The sequence below is a fragment of the Chiloscyllium plagiosum genome, unplaced genomic scaffold, assembly GCF_037043375.1.
Source record: "Chiloscyllium plagiosum isolate Xiang-an unplaced genomic scaffold, Cpla_swu_hap1 HiC_scaffold_2, whole genome shotgun sequence".
Classification (NCBI taxonomy): Eukaryota; Metazoa; Chordata; class Chondrichthyes; order Orectolobiformes; family Hemiscylliidae; genus Chiloscyllium; species Chiloscyllium plagiosum.
The window spans coordinates 69,915,566-69,936,183 of NW_028270140.1; the positions used below are offsets into that span (position 1 = coordinate 69,915,566).

The window sequence follows — 20,618 nt, forward strand, 5'->3', positions numbered from 1 at the left end:
GCTGAGGGGTGACCTTATAGAGGCATACAAAATTATGAGAGGCATGGATAGGGTAAATAGGCAAAGTATTTTCCCTGGGGTCGGGGAGTCCAGAACTAGAGGCCATAGGTTTAGGGTGAGAGGGGAAATATATAAAAGAGACCTAAGTGGCAACTTTTTCACACAGAAGTAACAAAGATGATTGATGAGGACAGAGTGGTCGATGTGACCTGTATGGACTTCAGTAAGGCATTTGACAAGGTTCCCCATGGGAGACTGATTCCTGAAGAAGGGCTTATGCCCGAAACGTCGATTCTCGTGTTCCTTGGATGCTGCCTGACCTGCTGCGCTTTTCCAGCAACACATTTTCAGCTCTGATCTCCAGCATCTGCAGTCCTCACTTTCTCCTTTAAACAGACTGTACTCCTCGTGATTCTTTTTGACCGATCCTGAGACCGAGAGGCCCTGCAAGAGGGGTCTGGATCTTCAGCCTCACTCTGAGGGAGCTGTGGCTTCTTACTTGAATTAGATTACAGTGTGGAAACAGACGTTCAGCCCAACAAGTCCACACCGACCCGCCGAAGTGCAACCCACCCACACCCCTACATCCACCCCCACCCCCCACCCAACACTACGGTGCGTGAAGGAAGAGATTGCTTCTTCATGACAGATGGTGTGCAGATGCTACTGGTGCCTGCAGGAGACAGAGATAATGAGTTGTGAAATAAGGACAACATGCTTGGACATGGTAAGAACATGCTCACAGTGGTGGTAATTGGTAAACAGCCAACATTTGACAATGAAGTTTATTTAATTCTTGGGACATGGCTATTTTGTTTTGACGATGATTGCTTATAGTCCTCTCCTCTTCAGGCAAGGATTCCCTCCTCATACAAGGTGACATGACAAATGTTAGGTATCCCCATTACCTGACTTGGCTCTCGTTGCCCTATTTTGGCGACAGGAAGGGACTGAGTAATATTATAGTGGTTGGCACAACTTTTGTGCTGGTACAGGTGGGAGAATGTTGGTGAGTTTCTGAGTAGGAAATGGAGAAATTAGATTACTTACTTACAGTGTGGAAACAGGCCCTTCAGCCCAACAAGTCCACACCGACCCGCCAAAGCACAACCCACCCAGAACCATTCCCCTACATTTACCCCTTCACCTAACACTACGGGCAATTTAGCATGGCCAATTCACCTAACCTGCACATTTTTGGATTGTGGGAGGAAACCGGAGCACCCGGAGGAAACCCCCCTCATGTGGAGTTCGTCTGTGGTTGAGATGGATAGGAGCAATGGAGGGAAGCAATTGATGAGTGGTAAATCCATGGCAGGAAGTGGTGCAGTGGCAGAGCTAGAAAGAATGTGAGTTAATAGAGGGAAGATGACTTGCAGAAGCTGGAGGGTCTTTAACTTTCTTCTTCTATTGCTGGGCATTCCTTTAGATTGTGAAGACAGTACTGACCAGGGTGGAGACTTTGGACCAAGTCAGCAAGGTCTGGTGTTGTAGTCACCTCTGGCAGTACCAAGGAAACGACACTATCCCGGGGTGCCAACTTGCCCCTGTTGGACGTCTCCGGGGCATTCTTCTAACATTGCAACGGTGAAGGCCAGTTACTGGCTTGCAGCGATTGGCCTGGTGCGCAGCTGCTGAGTGTCTCAGCTGATTTTTGGTCGTTTTCACCGGAAGATATTCGTATTGGGACAGCGTCCAGAAGGAAAGTAATACGAGAGAAAGGTCAGGCCAGAACGATGAGCGGAGCGAGAAGGAAAAAGTCATGCCGGATAGCACCCCTAACAATTCAGCGCAGCTGGGTTCTCACCCAACTTGTAATCATCCACAAAGATTCTCTTCAGCAGAAAACAATGGTTGCAATCTGTATCTAATTGACTTGTTTGGGGGAAGGGGTGGGGGGAGGTGGGAATCAATGCGAACAATATTGCATTCAACTGGTAAATAATGCACCATTTTACTTAAATAAATCTCCCGTTGTGGAAATAAAGTAACATTGCAATGATGACAGAAAAATGTCAGAAGTATGTATCTAAATGCAGAAATAACATCGAATGGCAATGTGCAAGCAGACAGTATAGCCGTGTATTCACATGAATCGGAGATGCTGTGTACCATCCTCGGACGGCTCTTTGTTCCTACGACGGCCCGCTCCGCGCGCACCTGCTGCGCGTAACCGCGAGGAGAGCACGGAGCGCTGTGATTGGCTGAGCCTTGACTTCTGGCGCGGCGCGGCGTGCCCGCCCTCTGAGTGAGGAGGAGCTGGATCAATGCATCAGAGAAGCATCATTGAAGCAGGCACCGTGAGCTCCAGCTACCATATACTGTACATCGAACAGGTGTTTGACTTCCAGCCTGTTCTTATCCAGCAACGGAAAGAATACTTTCTGGTTTAAAATTCTATTGTTGGAGTTTCCACCCTGCTGCTTATGTTCTTCTTGCCGTACAAATGTCTACGAAATCTTGAGTGAACATCTGAGATAGACTCCGCTTGACGCAGTCAGTGTTCTTCTCCATGTGGTAGTGTTTTCTTCATAATACGATACACGCCCAAGGCGTTTTCAGTTCAGTCGGGAGATGTTTGTTTTTGAGGTTGACGGCTTCTATGATTAATTAAGAGAAATTAGAACAGAATGAAAATGCTCCGCTTTCGCAGTTCAAGTATCAAGTCCTTAAGCCAAGAGATCAAATGTACAATCAGACTGCTGGATGACACTGAACTACCCTGTATTATCCAGGTACAGTAATGGGGTTGATAGGTTTAACATTTTAAAATCTAGCCGCAAATAAACTACTTCGAAGATTCTTACATGAATTGAGAGTTTTCTCTTTGAAGCACGAGTATTTATTTGGTTGCTGTCAAAAACCTTTTGTTAATTTTCTTTTGGTAATATTGTTCTAAAATAGATTATAAACTAAAAGTACATGATGCATGTTTATTACCATATTATTGAAATACACGCATAGTTCCCCCGCCCTCGCGTATCGTACTACGAAGTGATAATGACAAAATTATCACAACCATGTTGCCATTGGAATGATAACGATTAATTATAGCTTTTGATTTTCAGTTGATATCTTATGTGATTGGATACATTTACTGATCTGATTCCAGTTGTTGCTCCTTCTGAAAATTTGTTTTTTTAAAAATAAATGGACAAAGTAAATATGTGTTGTATGAACGCACACATGGGTTTCAGTGTATTTATCGTGGATATCCAATTTTTAAAAATTATTTTACACCTCTTGACTTCTGCTCGCTGGTAGAGTGGTTAGTTATGAAGAGTTGCGTTCATCTTTGTCTTTGTGCTTTATTTGCAATACGTGAATTTTCTTCCAGCGCACTGATGCATTTGATGAGTTTAAGATCAATACATTACTCTATACCAGTACCGTGGAATCATAATAATAATGAAGCTGTTTTCACTTAGGCTAACACCACATTAAATATAGAGGAAAACATTTCAGAAGTGTTTTTTTTTTACATTTCAATAACATTATTTAAAGCATTTAGGTGTATATTTACAATTTTTTATTCAAGATGTGAATTACTGTATTTGGGCAACATTGATGAGTTGATATTATTAGTATTCCATTTTGTAGACAATTGTCCTAACTGAATGAAACAGTTCTACATATTTTGATAAGGATATGTATTTTGAATCCATGCCTGCTAACATATTATATATAATGTCATGTTCATTTATTTGAAGTAATAGCCTAGCTATTGGCAATAACTAACCCTGGAATAATTGATTTATCAAACATCTTATGTCTTGTTGTTGCAAATTAGTTTAATTGTTAGTCAAAGTTCGAGAATGTTTTCTCTAATATGGTTTTTTGGTCAATCATAGCAACCATTGTAGCTACCTTTTATAAATTATATAATTGGTCTTCCAGCGGTAGTATGAATCATTGAATACACTATAGAAGAGGCCCTTCGGTCCATTGAGTCTGCTACAACAAAATGACTCTTGTCTAAATCTACACTCATCCCACTTTCTAGTACTTGTCCCATAACTTTGAATGTTATGACATTTCAAATGCTTATTCAAGTACTCTTTAAGGGTTGTTTCTACCTCAACTACCTTCCCAACAGTGCATTCCAGATTCCCACCATCCTCTGGGTGAAAAGGAATTTCTTCACATCTCCTTTAAACATCCTGCCTTTTACCTTTAAAATTATGACCCCTTGCTATTGACTGTTCAACTAAGGGCAACAGCTGCTTTCCATGCACTCTCTTCATGCCCTCATAATTTTATGCAACTCAATTAGGTCCCCTCTCAACCTTCTGTGCTTTAAGAAAACAATCCAACCTCTCTTCACAGCTAGTGTTCAATTCCAGACAAAACCCTAGTGAATCTCTTCAGTACCCCCTCTAGTTCAATCTCGTTGTTCCTCGAGTCTCATGACCAGAACTGCCAGCAGCACTCCAACTGTGGCACAACCAAAGATTTATAAATCGCCAACATAACCTTCCTGCTCTTATAAATCATGTCATGACTGATATATGCAAGTGTTCCATATGTCTTCAGAACTATGTTATTAATCTGTCTTGCCACCATCAGGGATCTCTGGACAAGCACCCTGAGATCCATTTATTCCTCTCTGCTTCTTAGTGTCCTACCATTTGCTGAGTATTGCCTTATTCCAAATGCATCACCTCACAATTTTCAGGGCTAAATTCCACTCTGTCACCGATCTGTCCATTGGATTAATCCATTTATGTTCTTCCATAATCTAACACCTTCTTCATTGTCAACCATCCAGCCATTCTTTGTCATATCTGCAAACGTAATTACTCACTGCTCACCCAAACAACATTCTCATCTATGTTGTTTATATGTATCACAAACAGTAAGGGATGCAGCACTGACCTCTCTGGTATGCCACTGGACACCAGCCTCCAGTCACACAAACAGCCTTCTACCATCAGCCTTTGTCTCCTACCATTAAGCCAATTTTGCACCCAACTTGCCAAATTACACCAGATCCCATGAGCTTTTAACTTCTTTATCAGTCTCCCATGTGGGACCTTGTTAAAGGCTTTGCTGAAATTCATGCAAATTATATCAACTGCACTAACTTCATCTACAGACCTGGTAATCTTCTCAAAAAATGTTCGAACAAATTAGTTAGGTCTCCCTCTGACAAAGTCATGCTGACTACTCCTAATCAAACCTTGCCTGTCCAACTGGTGATTAATTCTCTCCTTCAGAATTTTCTCCAGTAGTTTCCCTACCACTGATGTAAGATTCACTTGTCTAATTTTCTGGTTTCCTGCTTGAAAAATTGAACCACATTATCTGTTCTCTCGAACTCTGGCACCTTCCCTATGGCCAGAGAGGAATTAAAATTTGGGTCAGAGCTCCTGAAATTTCCTCCCTCATCTCCTACAGCAGCCTGCGATGCAACTCATCCAGACCTGGGGATTTGTTGACTTTTAATCCCATCAAAACCTCCATTACCTCCTCACTCCATATGTCAATGTTCAAGAAGCTCCAGTCTCTTTTCCCAAATTTTGTACATGCATCCTCCTTCTCCCACGTGTAGAAAAATGTAAAGTACTCATTTAATATCCTACCAATGTCATCCAGCTCCACACACAGATGGCCTCCTTTGTTCCTAATGGGCACTCCCCTTAGATTAGATTACTTACAGTGTGGATAACCTTAGTTATCCTCTGGCCCTTGATATGCTTATAGAGTATCTTGTCTTTTTCTCAATCCTACCCACCAGTTTATTTTCATTCTTTCATGGGAAAGTGGGCACTGCTGGCTGGCCAGCATTTATTGCCCATCCCTAGTTGCCCCTGAGAAGCTGCCTTCTTGAACCACTGCAGTCCATGTGGTGTAGGTAGACCCGCAATATCATTAAGGTGGGAATTCCAGGATATTGACTCAGTGACAGCGAAGGGAGAGCAATGTATTTCTGAGTCAGAATGGTATGTGGCTTGAATGGGTAATCGCAAGTAATGGTGTTCCCATGTACTGTATCTGCTGCTCTTGTTCGAGATGCAAGTGGTTATGGTTTGGAAGGTGCTATTTAAGGATCTTTGGTGGATTTTTGCAGTGCATCTCATAGACAGTACACACTGCTGCTATTGAGCTTTGGTGGTAGAGGAAGTGAATTTTTGCATCTGTGATCAGTCAAGCAGGTTGCCTTGCCCTAGACTGTGAGAATGTTCTTGAGTGTTGCTGGAGCTGCACTCATCCGGTCAAATGGGGACTATTCCATCAAACTCCTGACTTGTGCTATTTATATACTGGAAAAGCTTTGAGGAGTCAGGAGATGAGTTACTTGTCACAGTATTCCTACCTCTGACCTGCTCTTGTAGCCACTGTATCTACATAATGAGTCCAGTTGAGCTTCTGGTCAATGGTAACCCTCAAGATGTTAATAGTGGGGTGTTTATGGATGGTAACACCACTGAATGTCAAGACCATAAGACCATAAGACATAGGAGTGGAAGTAAGGCCATTCGGCCCATCGAGTCCACTCCGCCATTCAATCATGGCTGATGCGCATTTCAGCTCCACTTACCAGCGTTCTCCCCGTAGCCCTTAATTCCTCTAGACAACAAGAATCTATCAATTTCGGCCTTGAAGACATTTAGCGTCCCGGCTTCCACTGCACTCCGTGGCAATGAATTCCACAGGCCCACCACTCTCTGGCTGAAGAAATGTCTCCGCATTTCTGTTCTGAAATGACCCCCTCTAATTCTAAGGCTGTGTCCACGGGTCCTCGTCTCCTCGTCTAACGGAAACAATTTCCTAGCATCCACCTTTTCCAAGCCATGTATTATTTTGTACGTCTCTATTAAGTCTCCCCTTAATCTTCTAAACTCCAACGAATACAATCCCAGTAGTGGTTATTGGAAACATATCACATTTACATTGTGTAACTGTTACTTGCCACTTGTCATCCCAAAACTGGGTATTGTCCAAGTCTTGTTGCAGTTGAACATGGGAAACCTCAGTATCTGAGGAATCGTGAATGATATTGAACATTATGCAGTCATTGGCGAGCATCCCCACTTCTGACCTTGTGATGGGGGGAAGGTCATTGATGAAGCAGCTGAAGATGGTTGGGCCGAGGAGGCTACCCTGAGGAACTTCTGCAAAGATATCTTGGAGCTGAAATGACTGACCTCCAACAACCAGAACCATCTTCCTATGTGACAGAGAGTTTGCCCCCGATTACTGTTGATTCCAGTTTTGTTAAGGCTCCTTGATGCCACACACAGTTAAATGCAGCCTTGATGTCACTGTTGCCTTACCTCTGAATTCAGCTGTTTGAACCAAGACTGTAATGAGATTAGGAGCTGAGTGGCCCTGGCAGATCACAAACTAAGTGTCTGTGAACAGTTTGTTACTGAGAACTTGCTGCTTTGCAGCACTGTGGATGATCCCTTCAACTACTTTACTGATCATTGAGAGTAGAGTGATGCGGCAGTAATTGTCAGGCTGGATTTGTCATTCCTTTCGTATGCAGGACATACTTGGGCAATTTTCCACATTGCTGAGTAGATGCCAGTGTTGTAGCTATACTGGATTAGCTTGGCTAGGGGTGCGTCAAGTTCTGGAGCACACGTCTTCAGTACTATTACTGGAATGTTGTCAGGGCTCACAGCATTTGTAGTATCTTGTGCTCTGACCATTTCTTGATGTCACATGGAGTGAATTAAAGACTGGCAACTGTGATGCTGGAAACCACTGGAGGAGGCAGAGATGGACCATCCACTCAGTACTTCTGCTGGAAGATTGTTGCAAAGACCAATATTTTCTCATGACCCCTCTTTGCTCTAAGGAAATTAACTGGGGTCAATAACTTGTATTCTAATACATGAATGCTAATCTCAAAATGATCAAGATTCCATTTCTTAGTATCATTCAGCTGAGAAAACTATTATCTCAACTGGGTTTTGAATTTGGATTCCACTGGGAAGTATTTTCTAATTCTCACTTGGATCTAAGATGGATATGCTTTTCTTAACAGGGCAGAAGTGGGTACTGCAGATGCTGGAGGTTAGAATCAAGATTAGAGTGGTGCTGGAAAAGCACAGCAGGTCAGGCAGCATTTTAGGAGCAGGAAAATTGATGTTTCGGTCCTGTTGTACTTTTCCTGCTTTTCACACAATAACACCACTTGACTGAAGGAAGTATTTTGAAAGATCTGAACTGATAATTTCTTTGCACTACGGAATTTTATTTTCATGCACTCACACCAAATAGCAATTGTATGTAATGACACAATGGGCGAGGAGAGCTATAATGTACTAAAATTACAAGTTTTTCCTTATAATTCATTCTTGGTCTTTGGGGATTGCTGGCAAAGCTAGTGTTTATTACTCACATCTGATTGCTCTGAGAAGATGATGTATCTTCTTGAACCACAGCAGTCCTTTTAACCTTTGTAAGTAGTTTGATACAATGGAGAGGTTTCGTAGGCCATTTCAGAGAACAGTTAGTGTCAGCTTCTTTGTTGTAGAACTAGAGTCACAGGGAGGCTGGACTAAGTAAAGACTGTATATTTCCAACTTTAAAGGACACAGTGAAGTTGTTATGTCTATAACATATACCCAGGAGACAAAGGCATAGTGATATTTTCACTTGACTGTTAATCCAGAGACCGAGGTAATGTTCTGGGGATCTGGGTTCAAATCCCGCCACAGCAGATAGTGGAATTTGAACTCAATAAATGTGACCAGGATGAAATATGGCGATGAAACAGACTACTGATGGGAGGTGGAAGACCTGGAAAATGGAGCACTGAGAACAACCTAGCTCTCAATGCCAGTAAAACCAAGGAACTCATTATTGACTTTTGGCAGTATGTTACTCATGCTCCTCTACACGTAACAGCACAGAGGTGGAATGGGTGCAGAGTGTCACGCTCTTAGGAGTGGTCATCCACAACAAGCTTTCTTGGACTCTTCATGTGGATGCACTGTTTACAAAATCTCAACAACATGTCTTCTTCCTCAGGCAGCTGAGAAAATTTGGCACGATGGCAATACCCTTGCTAACATTTATAGGTGTGCTATTGAGAGCATTCTGACTGGATATATCACTACCTGGTATGGCAACTGTACCATTCAAGATCGGAGACGTGGTGAACTTGACCCAGACAATCATAAAGGCCAACCTCCCATCTATAGAATCCATTTACCAGGCCTGCTGTCAAGGAAACGCTGCCAGCATTCTCAAAGTTCTATCCCACCTTGGCAATGTTTTTCTACAATCTCTACCATCGGGGAGAAGGTACAGAAGCCTGAACACATGCACCAGCCGGTTTCGAAACAGTTTCTATCCTAGTGTTGTTAGAATGCTGAATGGACTCACAAACTTTTAACATTTGTCTGTATTTGTGTTTTGGTTTTTGCTACTGTTTACCTATTATTTACTATCTATGCTACTTAACTCTGTGATCTGCCTGCTCGCAAGACAAAGCTTTTCACTGTGCCTCGGTACGCGTGACAATAAATTCAATTCAATTCATTCAGGTATCCATTGCTGATTGTTGGAAAAACCCATCTGGTTTACCTGCCCTTTAGGGAAAGAAACTGCCATTTTTACTTGGTCTGGCCGACATGTGACTTCAGTCCCACAGCTATATGGTTGACTCTTAACTGCCCTCTGGGCAATTAGGCAATGGGCAATAAATGCTAGCAAGTCAGTGACGCCGTCATTTCGTGAATGAATAAAAGTAATATAACAGGCACAATACAGATAATGGATATTTGGACCGATTTCAAAACTCTAACAGCATTCAGATTAACTTGTAAATAATTGTTTAATGGATAATGTACTGCATCTGCTTGTATCTCTATCCATTCATACTATTAAAAAATCATAAGCCATATAGACCAAGACGGTTCCATGTTTGTATGCTGTTGGATGTTAAGTTGCCAAATTTCAATTTGGAGGAACTATGGGCGCTACAATTGCCTTTAATTTTTATCAACTAGAGAAACAGAAAAAAATGTTCATGATCAATAGAGTGACTGTGACAGATATTATCAGCTAAATACCATATCAGAATCTAACAGATATTGTCAGAAAGGCTCAACAGGTCTGGCAGAATCTGTGGAGAGAAATCAGAATTAATGTTTTAGGTACAGTAACTCAGAACTGATGTTAGCTAAGAAAAAGTTGTTTTTTGTATTGGAGATAAGGTGGGGAGATGGGGGTAAGGTATACATAATAAGTGGAGATAGAACCTAAAGTGAGAGAAAGACAGTTGGACAGACAAAGGAGTAGATAATGGTCAGGCAAGGTGGAAGAATAGCTAATAATGGGGACTGTTAGTGGTTAACAATGGATAGTGTGATAAAGCAGACCATGTGAGGACTATATCTGGAGTGCAGGGGTTGGGGGTAAGGACATGGGAGAATATCAGAACTGACTGTAATGTTCCCTTCAGTCAAGTAGCCTATTGGTACTTAATGTGCAATCTTACACATTAAAATAACAAGCTTTTTGAGTGACTGCTGACACCCTGAGCACCATCCCAATATCCCATCATAGGCAAAGAGAGAGAGAGAAAATTTGAAAAGGGAAGAAGGTTGCAGGAGGCTGGAATCTGAATTTGTGCTAGTGATTAGAAATGACTTAAGTTGCAATAAACACTGAATGCATTTTTTTTCAACAGTTCGTTATCACTTAAGAAGTGTGAAGCATTTGCGTCAGCGCACCTAACAGTCCTCTTGCAATCTTAATACTATGCAGTAGAAAATTATGATTTCTGGCAGGTTATAGCATTAAGATTAGATTCCCTACAGTGTGGAAACAGGCCCTTCGGCCCAACAAGTCCACACCGACCCACTGAAGAGCAACCCACCCAGACCCATTCCCCTACATTTACCCCTGACTAACCCACCTAACACTACGGGCAATTTAGCATGACCAATTCACCTAACTTGCACATCTTTGGACTGTGGGAGGAAACCGGAGCACACAGATACAGGGAGAATGCGCAAGCTCCACACAGACAGTTGCCTGAGGTGGGAATTGAACCCAGGTCCCTGGTGCTGTGAGGCAGAAGTGCTAACCATTGAGCCACCGTGCCACCCTGTGTTCCCACAAAATTGGTGACGTGACCCTCCTGTTAGCTGCTATTGTGAATGATTATTTTTCCTCAGGTGCTGACCTTTTTTAAAATTAACCATATACCCTGAGGGTTTTTGTGACACAATGGTAGTGTCTCTACCTCTGAGCCAGGAGGCCTAGGTTCAGGTCCCACCTGCTCCAGAAGTGTGTATTAATATTTCTGAATCGTTGATTAAAAAAATTTAACCATATATTGTACTAAAAAAATCTTTGAACATACTGTCCTTGCAAACTTCCACTCTATTTCCAACTGCGCTTGCTTCTCAAATCTTTGGAAGTGCTGATGCCTCCCAAATTTTCCCAGAACTCCATGTTTGAATTTCTCCCATCAGGTTCTAGGCCCTGCTACAATACTGAATCTGTTTTTTAATCACACTGGCCTTCTATGTGATTATGATAAAAGTAAACTATCCCTCCTTATGCTTCTCATCAGCTCTGCAGCTAACACATGGTTGACCACACCACAGTTGTTCATCTGGATGGGACTGCTTTCAACTGGTTCTATTCTTATATAATAAAAGTAGATTAGTGTGGATGCCAATATCAAACTGGCTGCATGGTGTGTCCAGCCCCTGGAAAGTGCCTCAACAGAAAATGAGTTGCTGTTCTCTAACTTGTTTTGGGCTTCACTGGAGCACTGCAGCAGGCCTGGGACAGAAATGTAAGCAGGACAGAAGATGATGTATTGAAATGGAGTGCACTTGCAAGTTTGAATTCATTCTTGCAGACTGCTCAGTGATGCAAAGTGGTCAAGCAGTCTGTGTTTAGTCTCCCCAGTGTGGAGGTGACCACATTGTGAGTAGTGGTAGCAGTAGACTAGATTGTAAAAAGTACAATTAAAATGCTACTTCACAAAGAAGGAATGTGTGAGGCCTTGGACTGTGAGGAAGGAAGAGGTAAAGTGTTGCATCTTTTACAATTTCATGGTAAAATGTTGGGATGTGGAATAACATTTTGGGTTAATGGAAGAATAGACCAAGGTGTTGCAGAGGGAACAGCTTCAATAGAATGCTGACAGAGAAGGGGAGTATCTGTTAAGTGGCATTATGCTGGACCTGGTGGAAATGTTAGAAGATCTACATTTGAATGCCAATGCTGCTGATGTGGAAATAGAGGAGTGGGGAATTCTAATCTGGTCCTTGAGGTAGGGGAAGGGATGAGATCAGAAGTGCAATTTATCTTTTTGCCATTGGATGCTATATGTGCTTTCTGATCCTGATCTTCCGATTGCCAGCTAGTAACCATTTTGTTATTGGAGGACTGCTGGTAGGCAAAAGAAGTTGCGGAAAGATGCTTAAAATCTGTTGTGGCATCTCATGGGTAGGATGGCTGTTGTCAATCTCTCTCAGTTTCCCTCCTGGGAGCTGAAATCCAGTGTACAATGTTGGCTTCTAACCAGGTAATGTGTCATTTGTCACTCAGTGAAGCTATGACATTTATAGATCCTGCAGAATACAACATGAGTAGCTTAATGTATTTATACAGTGGTATGTTTTTGTTTGCTAATTTAGTTCCCATTCTCTTCCTTGACTACCCCCACCCTCCAGTCCCTCCCCTCCCCTCCCCTCCCCAAACCTAGCCATCCCCACTTCTGTTCTGAAGGTGTTGATTCTTTCCTCAGTGAGATACTTGCTGTTTGTTGATATGTTATTCATATCATCTCAAAAGGGTTATAGCAAAGGATAGTTATGACTTAATGAAAGAGTTAGTTGCGCTCAAAGTTAGTGTCCCTACTTCTGAGCCATGTCGACCAGGGCTTAAGTCCCACCTGCTCCAGATGTGTGTAAAACATCTCTGAACAGGTCGATTAAAGAAAAAAATAGTGACTTAATGGAATAAGGGAACAGATGATGGATAAACTAATTAAGGGTTATTTGGGTACGAATTGGAGAAGTCAGTAAGTGGGACATGAGTTTTCTGGAGTATGGCTAACAGAAATAAAGCTCTCATTTAAAAAGGTGAAGTTAAAGTAGTGTTTTAAATCAACTATTCAGACATATTACAACACAGTTCTGGAGCAGGTGGGACTTGAACCCAAATCTTGTGGCCCAAGGGTAGGACACTACCACTGTACCATGAAAGCCCTCCAGATGTGAACTTAAATACTGTTTAAATATAATTATCTTTTGGTGTATTCATTGAGTGTTGACCAGTTATTTGTGAGCAGCATCTCAATCCAACCAGATTCTGCCTTTTACTGATATGATCATACACTCCTGCCCATTTAATTAGAGCTGCAGCTTGTTAGTTAGAATCTTTTGTTTTACTCCCTAACCTGTGGACAATGAAGTCAAGTTCTACGTCTGTATTGCTGTCCTTGATTACATCAACTAATGCAGCAGTGGCCAAATTTTATATTGGGTTACTTGGTTAATCTGACTTAAATATTCACTGGGCAAATTTATTGAATTACTGGAAAAGTGGAGTATATACCTTTTTTAAGGGAAATTGGCAAAAAATCTTGCAGGATCCAGATAGTATTTCCACCATCTCTGTTAGGCATCATGGACTATACTTCACTTCTCAGTTGAGAGCTTGGGCTAGCCACAATGAACAATGTTTTATTTTTTCCAATTAAAGCAGTAGAAGGAATAGATCTATCTGGAATTGTTCTGCAATTATTTTTCTTCATTACACAGTTTTACCCTAATGTAATACAATGATGGAAATCTTATATTGTGGTAACCCAAGGGACTGCAATAACTGAACCAATAACTGCTGTATTGAAATATATGACAAAAGCCCTGTTTCATTAACAATGATTTGACTGGCTGATTTAAAAATTCAATTAGACTTGATGTATACATTTTATTGTTACAGTAAAGTTCCTATCACTAGCTGGTACTGCATTCAGTCCAACAGTAATCATCTCAGTAGTGTCTTGATTTGGAAAATAAACGCAATTCACATTTGAGTTTTGCTCCTTTGTTGCCGTTGGCATCAAGAAAGTATATGTTGGGTGTTTATGCTTTCATTGGCATTTCTGAATCACACTTTTAAATAAAACTCATTTATTAAAATGTTATGAATACATTTACTCAACAAATTAATGGTTGCCTTTATACTTTCAAGCACTGATTCTAAACTATAATTGGAATTCATACGTTGCCAGTATTTTGAAATGATAACTTCATCCACTCATGCGGTGTCATAGCATTTGAAAATTCCTAAGGGTTATCAAATTGCAAATGGTTTGAAATAAAAATGCTGAGACTTACATAAATCTTTTCAATGAAATTGTTCATGTTTCTGCTTAAAACATTTCATTTTACTTCATTGTGGTTTGAAGCACTGTATATATTTGAATAACATCTAATCTTGTGTGATGGTTTTTTTTTAGCCAAGAAGCTTATTTTTCATATACCTTGTACAAAATTCAATCTGAGTTTCTTAAAGATCAAACCATATTGCAATTATTAATTATTTACTGGTGATCATTATTGTTCATTAGTTTAAATTTACTATGGCAACCTCCACCAATCCTAATGGCAATCTTCAAGCCAATTGACAAGATTAATGTGTATCATGTGATATATCCTGATTAGAGAAAGAAAAACAATTACGTGGCTCAATTTAAACAGGAAAAAATAGTGTCAAAATGGTTAAATGAATATCGGCAAAATAGCCATATTATCACATGGAGAACCATACGATCAGTGAGAAACAGTAATGACCTCCTCAAAAGACAGACAGGGATGCGACCGAAAGGGCACCCTTCTTTGTCCAGTACTTACCAGGAGTGGAGAAACTACGCCATGTTCTTCACAGCCTGCAGCACAATATCAGTGAGAATGAGCACCTCACCAAGACCTTCCCTATGCCTCCACTTCTCACCTTTAAACAACAGCCAAACCTTAAACACACCATCATTCGCAGCAAATTGCCCATCTTTAGGGTAACATCGACCACAACACCACACAACTGTCAGGGCAACCACTGCAAGATGTGTCAGAGTATCGATATGGATACAACCATTACAAGTGGGGACACCACCTACCATGTACGAGGCAGGTTCTCATGTGACTCGGTCAACATTGTCTATCTCATATGCTGCAGGAAAGGATGCCCCGAGGTATGGTACATTGGCGAGATCAAGCAGAAACTGCGAAAATGGATGAATGGAAAACGTGCAACAATTGCCAGACAGGAATGTTCCCTTCCAGTTGGGGAACACTTCAGTGGTCAGGGACATTGGGCCTCGGATCTTCGGATGACTGTCTTTGGGATATGCAACAACGCAGAGTGGCTGAGCAGAGGCTGATAGCCAAGTTCAGTACCCAAGAGGATGGTCTCAACCGGGACCCTGGATTCATGTCACACTACAGGTTTGATCCCACTTCACTATACACTTTCGCATTCTCTCACTCACTCACTCACTCACTCACTCACTCACTCACTCACACTCTCTCTCTCTCTCTTTCTCTCTTTCTCTCTCTTTCCTCCCCCCCTCCCACATGCATGCACACACATAAGTCTATGGGATGAATTTGCATTTGCAGAATTATAATTGCAGATACATTCTATTTTGTTCAAAAAGCACACAATCTGCATGTAGTCAATGTAAGCAGTCAATCCATGTGACATTTTATAAATTCATACTTTGGAAATAGAACCAGCCTGACTCAAGATTGGGATATACCTGTAGACAGACTCTAACTTCACACCTTTAATGCATTGTCTGAACGGAGATGTCACCTTTTTTTAATAAAACCTTAAGTTATCTCAAGAATGTGACTTGAAAGAAGTTCTGGGATTTACATATTAATTAATTGAAATCTGCAGCCCATTTTAAAAGAGGAAAGACAACAGCAATCTAGGTTTGTTCAGTATATTGTATCAGTTGCATGCATGACACTGTGATCTTCTGCTATAAATTCTATGTCTTATGATCCTGCTCCACAGCTACATGATGAAGGAGCAGTGTTTGGAAAGCTAGTACTCCCAAATAAACCTGTTGGACTATAATCTGGTGTTGTATGATTTTTAACTATATGTTCAGAGAAGTGAAGGAAGATGGTATTTCACAATTCGGGTACCAGGTAGTACTTAAGATTTAAAATAAAATATTTAATTTATAACTTAATTGAGAAACAAACAAATCACAGCCTTTGCCATGTGAATTAATAAATTTCTACAGTATTTAAGTTAGCTCACTGAGCTTGAAGGTTTGTTTTCAGACATTTCATCACCATACTAGGTAACATCATCACCTCCGGTGAAGCGCTGGTGATATGTCCTACCTCTCTATTTATAGGTCTTGGTTTCTTAAGGTGGGTGATGCCATTTCTGGTTCTTTTTTCCAAGGGAAGGTAGATAGGATCTAAAACGACGTGTATATTGATGGAGTTCTGGTTAGACTGCCATGCCTCTAAGAATTCTCATGCATGTCTTTGTTTCACTTGTTCTAGGATGTATGTGTTGTCCCAGTCAAAGTGGTGTCCTTCTTTGTATGTATGTATAGAAACTAGTGATAGTGCGTCTTGTCTTTCCATTTAGATTAGATTAGATTACATTACATTACAATGTGGAAACAGGCCCTTCAGCCCAACAAGTCCACACTGACCCGCCACCCACCCATACCCCTACATTTACCCCTTACCTAACACTACGGGCAATTTTAGCATGGCCAATTCACCTAACCTGCACATCTTTGGACTGTGGGAGGAAACCGGAGCACCCGGAGGAAACCCACGCAGACACGGGGAGAACGTGCAAACTCCACACAGTCAGTTGCCTGAGGTGGGAATTGAACCCGGGTCTCTGGCGCTGTGAGGCAGTAATGCTAACCACTCTGCCACCGTGCCGCCATCTACCTTCCCTTGAAAAAAAGAACCAGAAATTACATCACCCACCTTAAGAAACCAAGACCTATAAATAGAGAGGTAAGACATACCACCAGCATTTCACCGGAGACTCTCACTGATGATGTTACCTAGTATGGTGACGAAACGTCTGAAAACAAAGTTCAAGATCAGTGAGATAGCTTACATACTTACCATCTACCTGAGCTACAAGCCGCCTTAAAAATCACTATTCTATGGTATTGTCGTCAGATATCAAAAAAGAATGTGTAACTATTGGTCTGCAAAGGAAATATGATTGACTTGCTCTCTTGCTCTCCCCTGCGCGCTCTCACTGTGTTGCCAGTTTTTCACAATCACACTTACTTTGAAACAGTTAAATGGAGCATCGCTTCATAGAATGCAGGTCAGGCACATGTAAAAAGATGCAGACACTTTGGGTTGAATTTACCAGAAACTGGCTGTGTCCATTTCAGGGACTTGCATGGAAGGTTTCTCTCCTTGAACACTACCAAGTTATCTCATACAGTTCTCTGCATCCTACCCCATAACCAGTGCACCATGCCTCCATAGCATCCCACTCATGCTATTGTGCACTCAGCAACAGCGGAAGTACTCACCACTGCCAGGACTTTTCTGGCTCCCTGGTGCTTGTGCCATTCTAAAACTCTGCTGTGCGCCAGGTCAATCGCTGCCAGCTAGAAGTAGCTTTCACGGTACTTGTTGTGGAAGGGAAATGAAAGATATTTTTGAGGGAACTTGGCTGAGACATTGTTGCAAATACAAGCTCACATTCACAAGTATGTTTGCCATTTTACACCATCACTCATCTGATCGACAGTCATTGCAACAGCGCCTATGAGAACCCAGCTACTCAAGTTACCTATTCGTGGAGTCATCTGACTTTAGAACTCTGTCTAAGGGGATGCTACTCTTGCTTTAACACCCAGTGTAGCACAACATTTTCTCATTGTTTAATGTGAGAGCATCATGCACTGGAAAATATTAAATTTTTATTTATAAAAAGCAAAATGAAGAAATGTCAAAGAAAAGCTCCATCTACTTCTGGCAGTAGGGACAAACTGCTCAGCCTTTGATAAACAGCACATTTACAGTCTATGAAGCATCACTGCACCTAGCTCATACCTATTGGAGCCGGGTCTCAATTAAGACTTGTGGCTGGGCCTGATACTACAGCACTCTATCATACAGAAGGTGATATTTCTCCTGTTTAATGTCCTCACTTTCCTCCTTGGAAAATTGCTGCTACTGTCCCAGCTTTTCAGCATCCATCACATCTCTTCTTTGATCCCGCCAGTTGTGCAGAGTTTTGCAGCATACTAGGATTATGTGGCACACTCTGTCTGAAGTGTAGTCAGGGCCTCCCCTCCAAAAGAAAATCCCCAATAAATCGATCAAGTGTGTAATCTGTTGTCTGCTGCAGGATGGGTCTTGTTGAAGAATGTGGTGCATTGAATTACACTCAACCTGTCATGAGGTTGCAAAATCTTCCATGGTTGAAAAGGGTACCCCTTGTTTCCCAGTAACTATCATTGTAAAGCATCCAGCCCTTGAAGTGAAGCAGTACCTGAGAAATCATGAGAATGTAGGCATCATAGTGTATTTGGCATAGACTTCTTAGATGTACCAATGATCACAGATGAATTGTATATTGATGAATTAGAACCTGTTGATGCAGTCAGCTGCTTTATGAAATAGTGCTTTCAGTGTGACTTGTGTATAGTCTGTAGTATCCTAGACCGAGGTAGGGCAACCAGCTTTGTAGCTGAGCTGACTGCCTGAGCTGCAGCATTGCTCCCATCATGGGGAAATGAATGAAGCAGTGTGACATGGCACAATTTACATTGGTAATACGTTTTGGAATATTTATGGGTTCAAGACTTGCAAGATCTCACACGGAGGCTCAGTGGACCGTTGGGAACAGCCAGTTGCACAAACATTTAGCGCAGTTATCACCTTAATGGCTCCAAGATAGGATGACTACCCACCCCTACAGGTTGCAGGTGCCACTTCAGCAGATAACATAATTCTGCGACTGTGACCTAGGAATCTGCAATCTGTGGCAAAACTGCGCCCTCACTCTTCTGGAGGGAATGGCATTGAGGACAATTGATTCTGAGTTTTCTGAAGGAACTTTCAGCTTCTTCATGTAGAGGTATGTCAGTAGCCACCGGAGTGGGTACAGGCAGTTACTGCCCATTGAGCATATCTGAGATGCTAGTGACTGCTGGCCAAGGTGGAGATTTATAGGAGTAAGTGGTGAACTGGATCTGCTAGCTATCCCCTCAGCCTTTCATGTCAGGAATTGTCACCATCTCTTATCTTTATTTTTAAAATATAGCAAGTTACACAGCCCCCAATATTGCACAGTAACAAAAACAAACATCAGAATGAGTAATGGAAGCTTATCTAAACTAATTTCCAGTGTCACCTCTGGAGGTGGTGATATAGATCAGCCCCTGTAGAGACCACCAGTCCCTGTCGATCTGCATCATGCTTGTGGATTCTGCATGTTCCTTTTCCAAGGACACCTGTGCGGCTTAACCACGGAAGAAGGACAGACAACCGGGTGCTAAACCCCGTCCACATCCCAGTGCATTGACCTGTAGATGACTATCTTGATGGATAGGAGGCATAGAGCTGAAGTACAGTCAAAAAATTAAAAACAAAACTAAACAAGGTCTACTAACAAAAAAAAATCCAAGGAAATGTGGAAAACTGCTTCCTCCAGGCTTGCACCCACTGAACCGCATTAACGTTTTATTGCCTGGGACTGCAGCATGCAACACTCTCCACCTCAAAGCCCCAGTGCAAAGAGGGAGGACCTCCTTATGTCACATGGGATCTTCACCACCAGAAGGTACAGTAACATGCCAACGGTTTTTTTTTTGGTCAGTGGACAAGGATGAAGAAGTGGAGAATGTGTATCTGTAGACCATACAGGAAACTCCTCCATGTTGTTTTGAAGGGAATTTCCTCAGTGGTTCAAATTGTTGGGTGGGAGATCCTGAGGGATGGTTTGGCATCTAGGGTCAATGACAAATTGGGGTCACTTTCTCTAAAAGGTCACTGCATACCTGAGCTGCCTCAATCCCATGTGCATTTTCAGGGTTGAGTATTATAGTCATCAGACTTTGTATAACTTTAGCCAAGTAGCAGATATTGGCTGACACTGTAAGGATTAATTGTGTCAGGACCATCTAGTGTCCACCATCCCCAAGGCTGGTGAGCCCAGCATTTCAAGCCCTATCCTTCACCAACCACCCAAAACTCTGCTGATAGACACCTGTGCGACAGAATTCAGAATCTTGCTGAATCCAGATGGGATCTCTGGAGGTTGTGTGCAATTGGCTGTTCAGGAACCAGTGGCTGGAGCTGTGAATGGACTCACTATGTATTCCATGAGGCTGAGACCATTGTGGATAACACATTTAGTGAGCTGGTAACATCATAAGTAAGGGCTACACAGAAAGAAGAATGTTGGGTGACCATCAGGAAGACCAGTAAACTTAGGTAGGCAATGCACGAGTCCTCTGTGGCCATTCCCCTGTCAACTCCCCGGGTTTTGGATATTGGTGGGGGGGTGGGGGGGTGGTGGGGTGGTGGGGGGTGGTCGGGGCGCAAGTTACCTATTGGGGGAAATCAACAGTAACAGCTAGATCAATGGTACCGCAATTGGTCTGTTAT

At 42.0% G+C, this 20,618-nt stretch overlaps 1 protein-coding gene across 2 annotated transcripts in view; it reads left to right on the plus strand.

The window, feature by feature from the left end:
- Positions 1–1,982: 1,982 nt before the first annotated feature.
- The window catches only part of frmd3 (FERM domain containing 3), a 218,879-nt gene continuing 200,243 nt past the window's right edge, over positions 1,983–20,618 (plus strand). For both annotated transcript variants that reach the window (XM_043712851.2, XM_043712861.2), the window contains exon 1: positions 1,983–2,735. In XM_043712851.2, the coding sequence (XP_043568786.1) occupies positions 2,631–2,735 (105 nt within the window). In that variant the 5' untranslated portion in view covers positions 1,983–2,630. The remainder of the gene's footprint in view (positions 2,736–20,618) is intronic.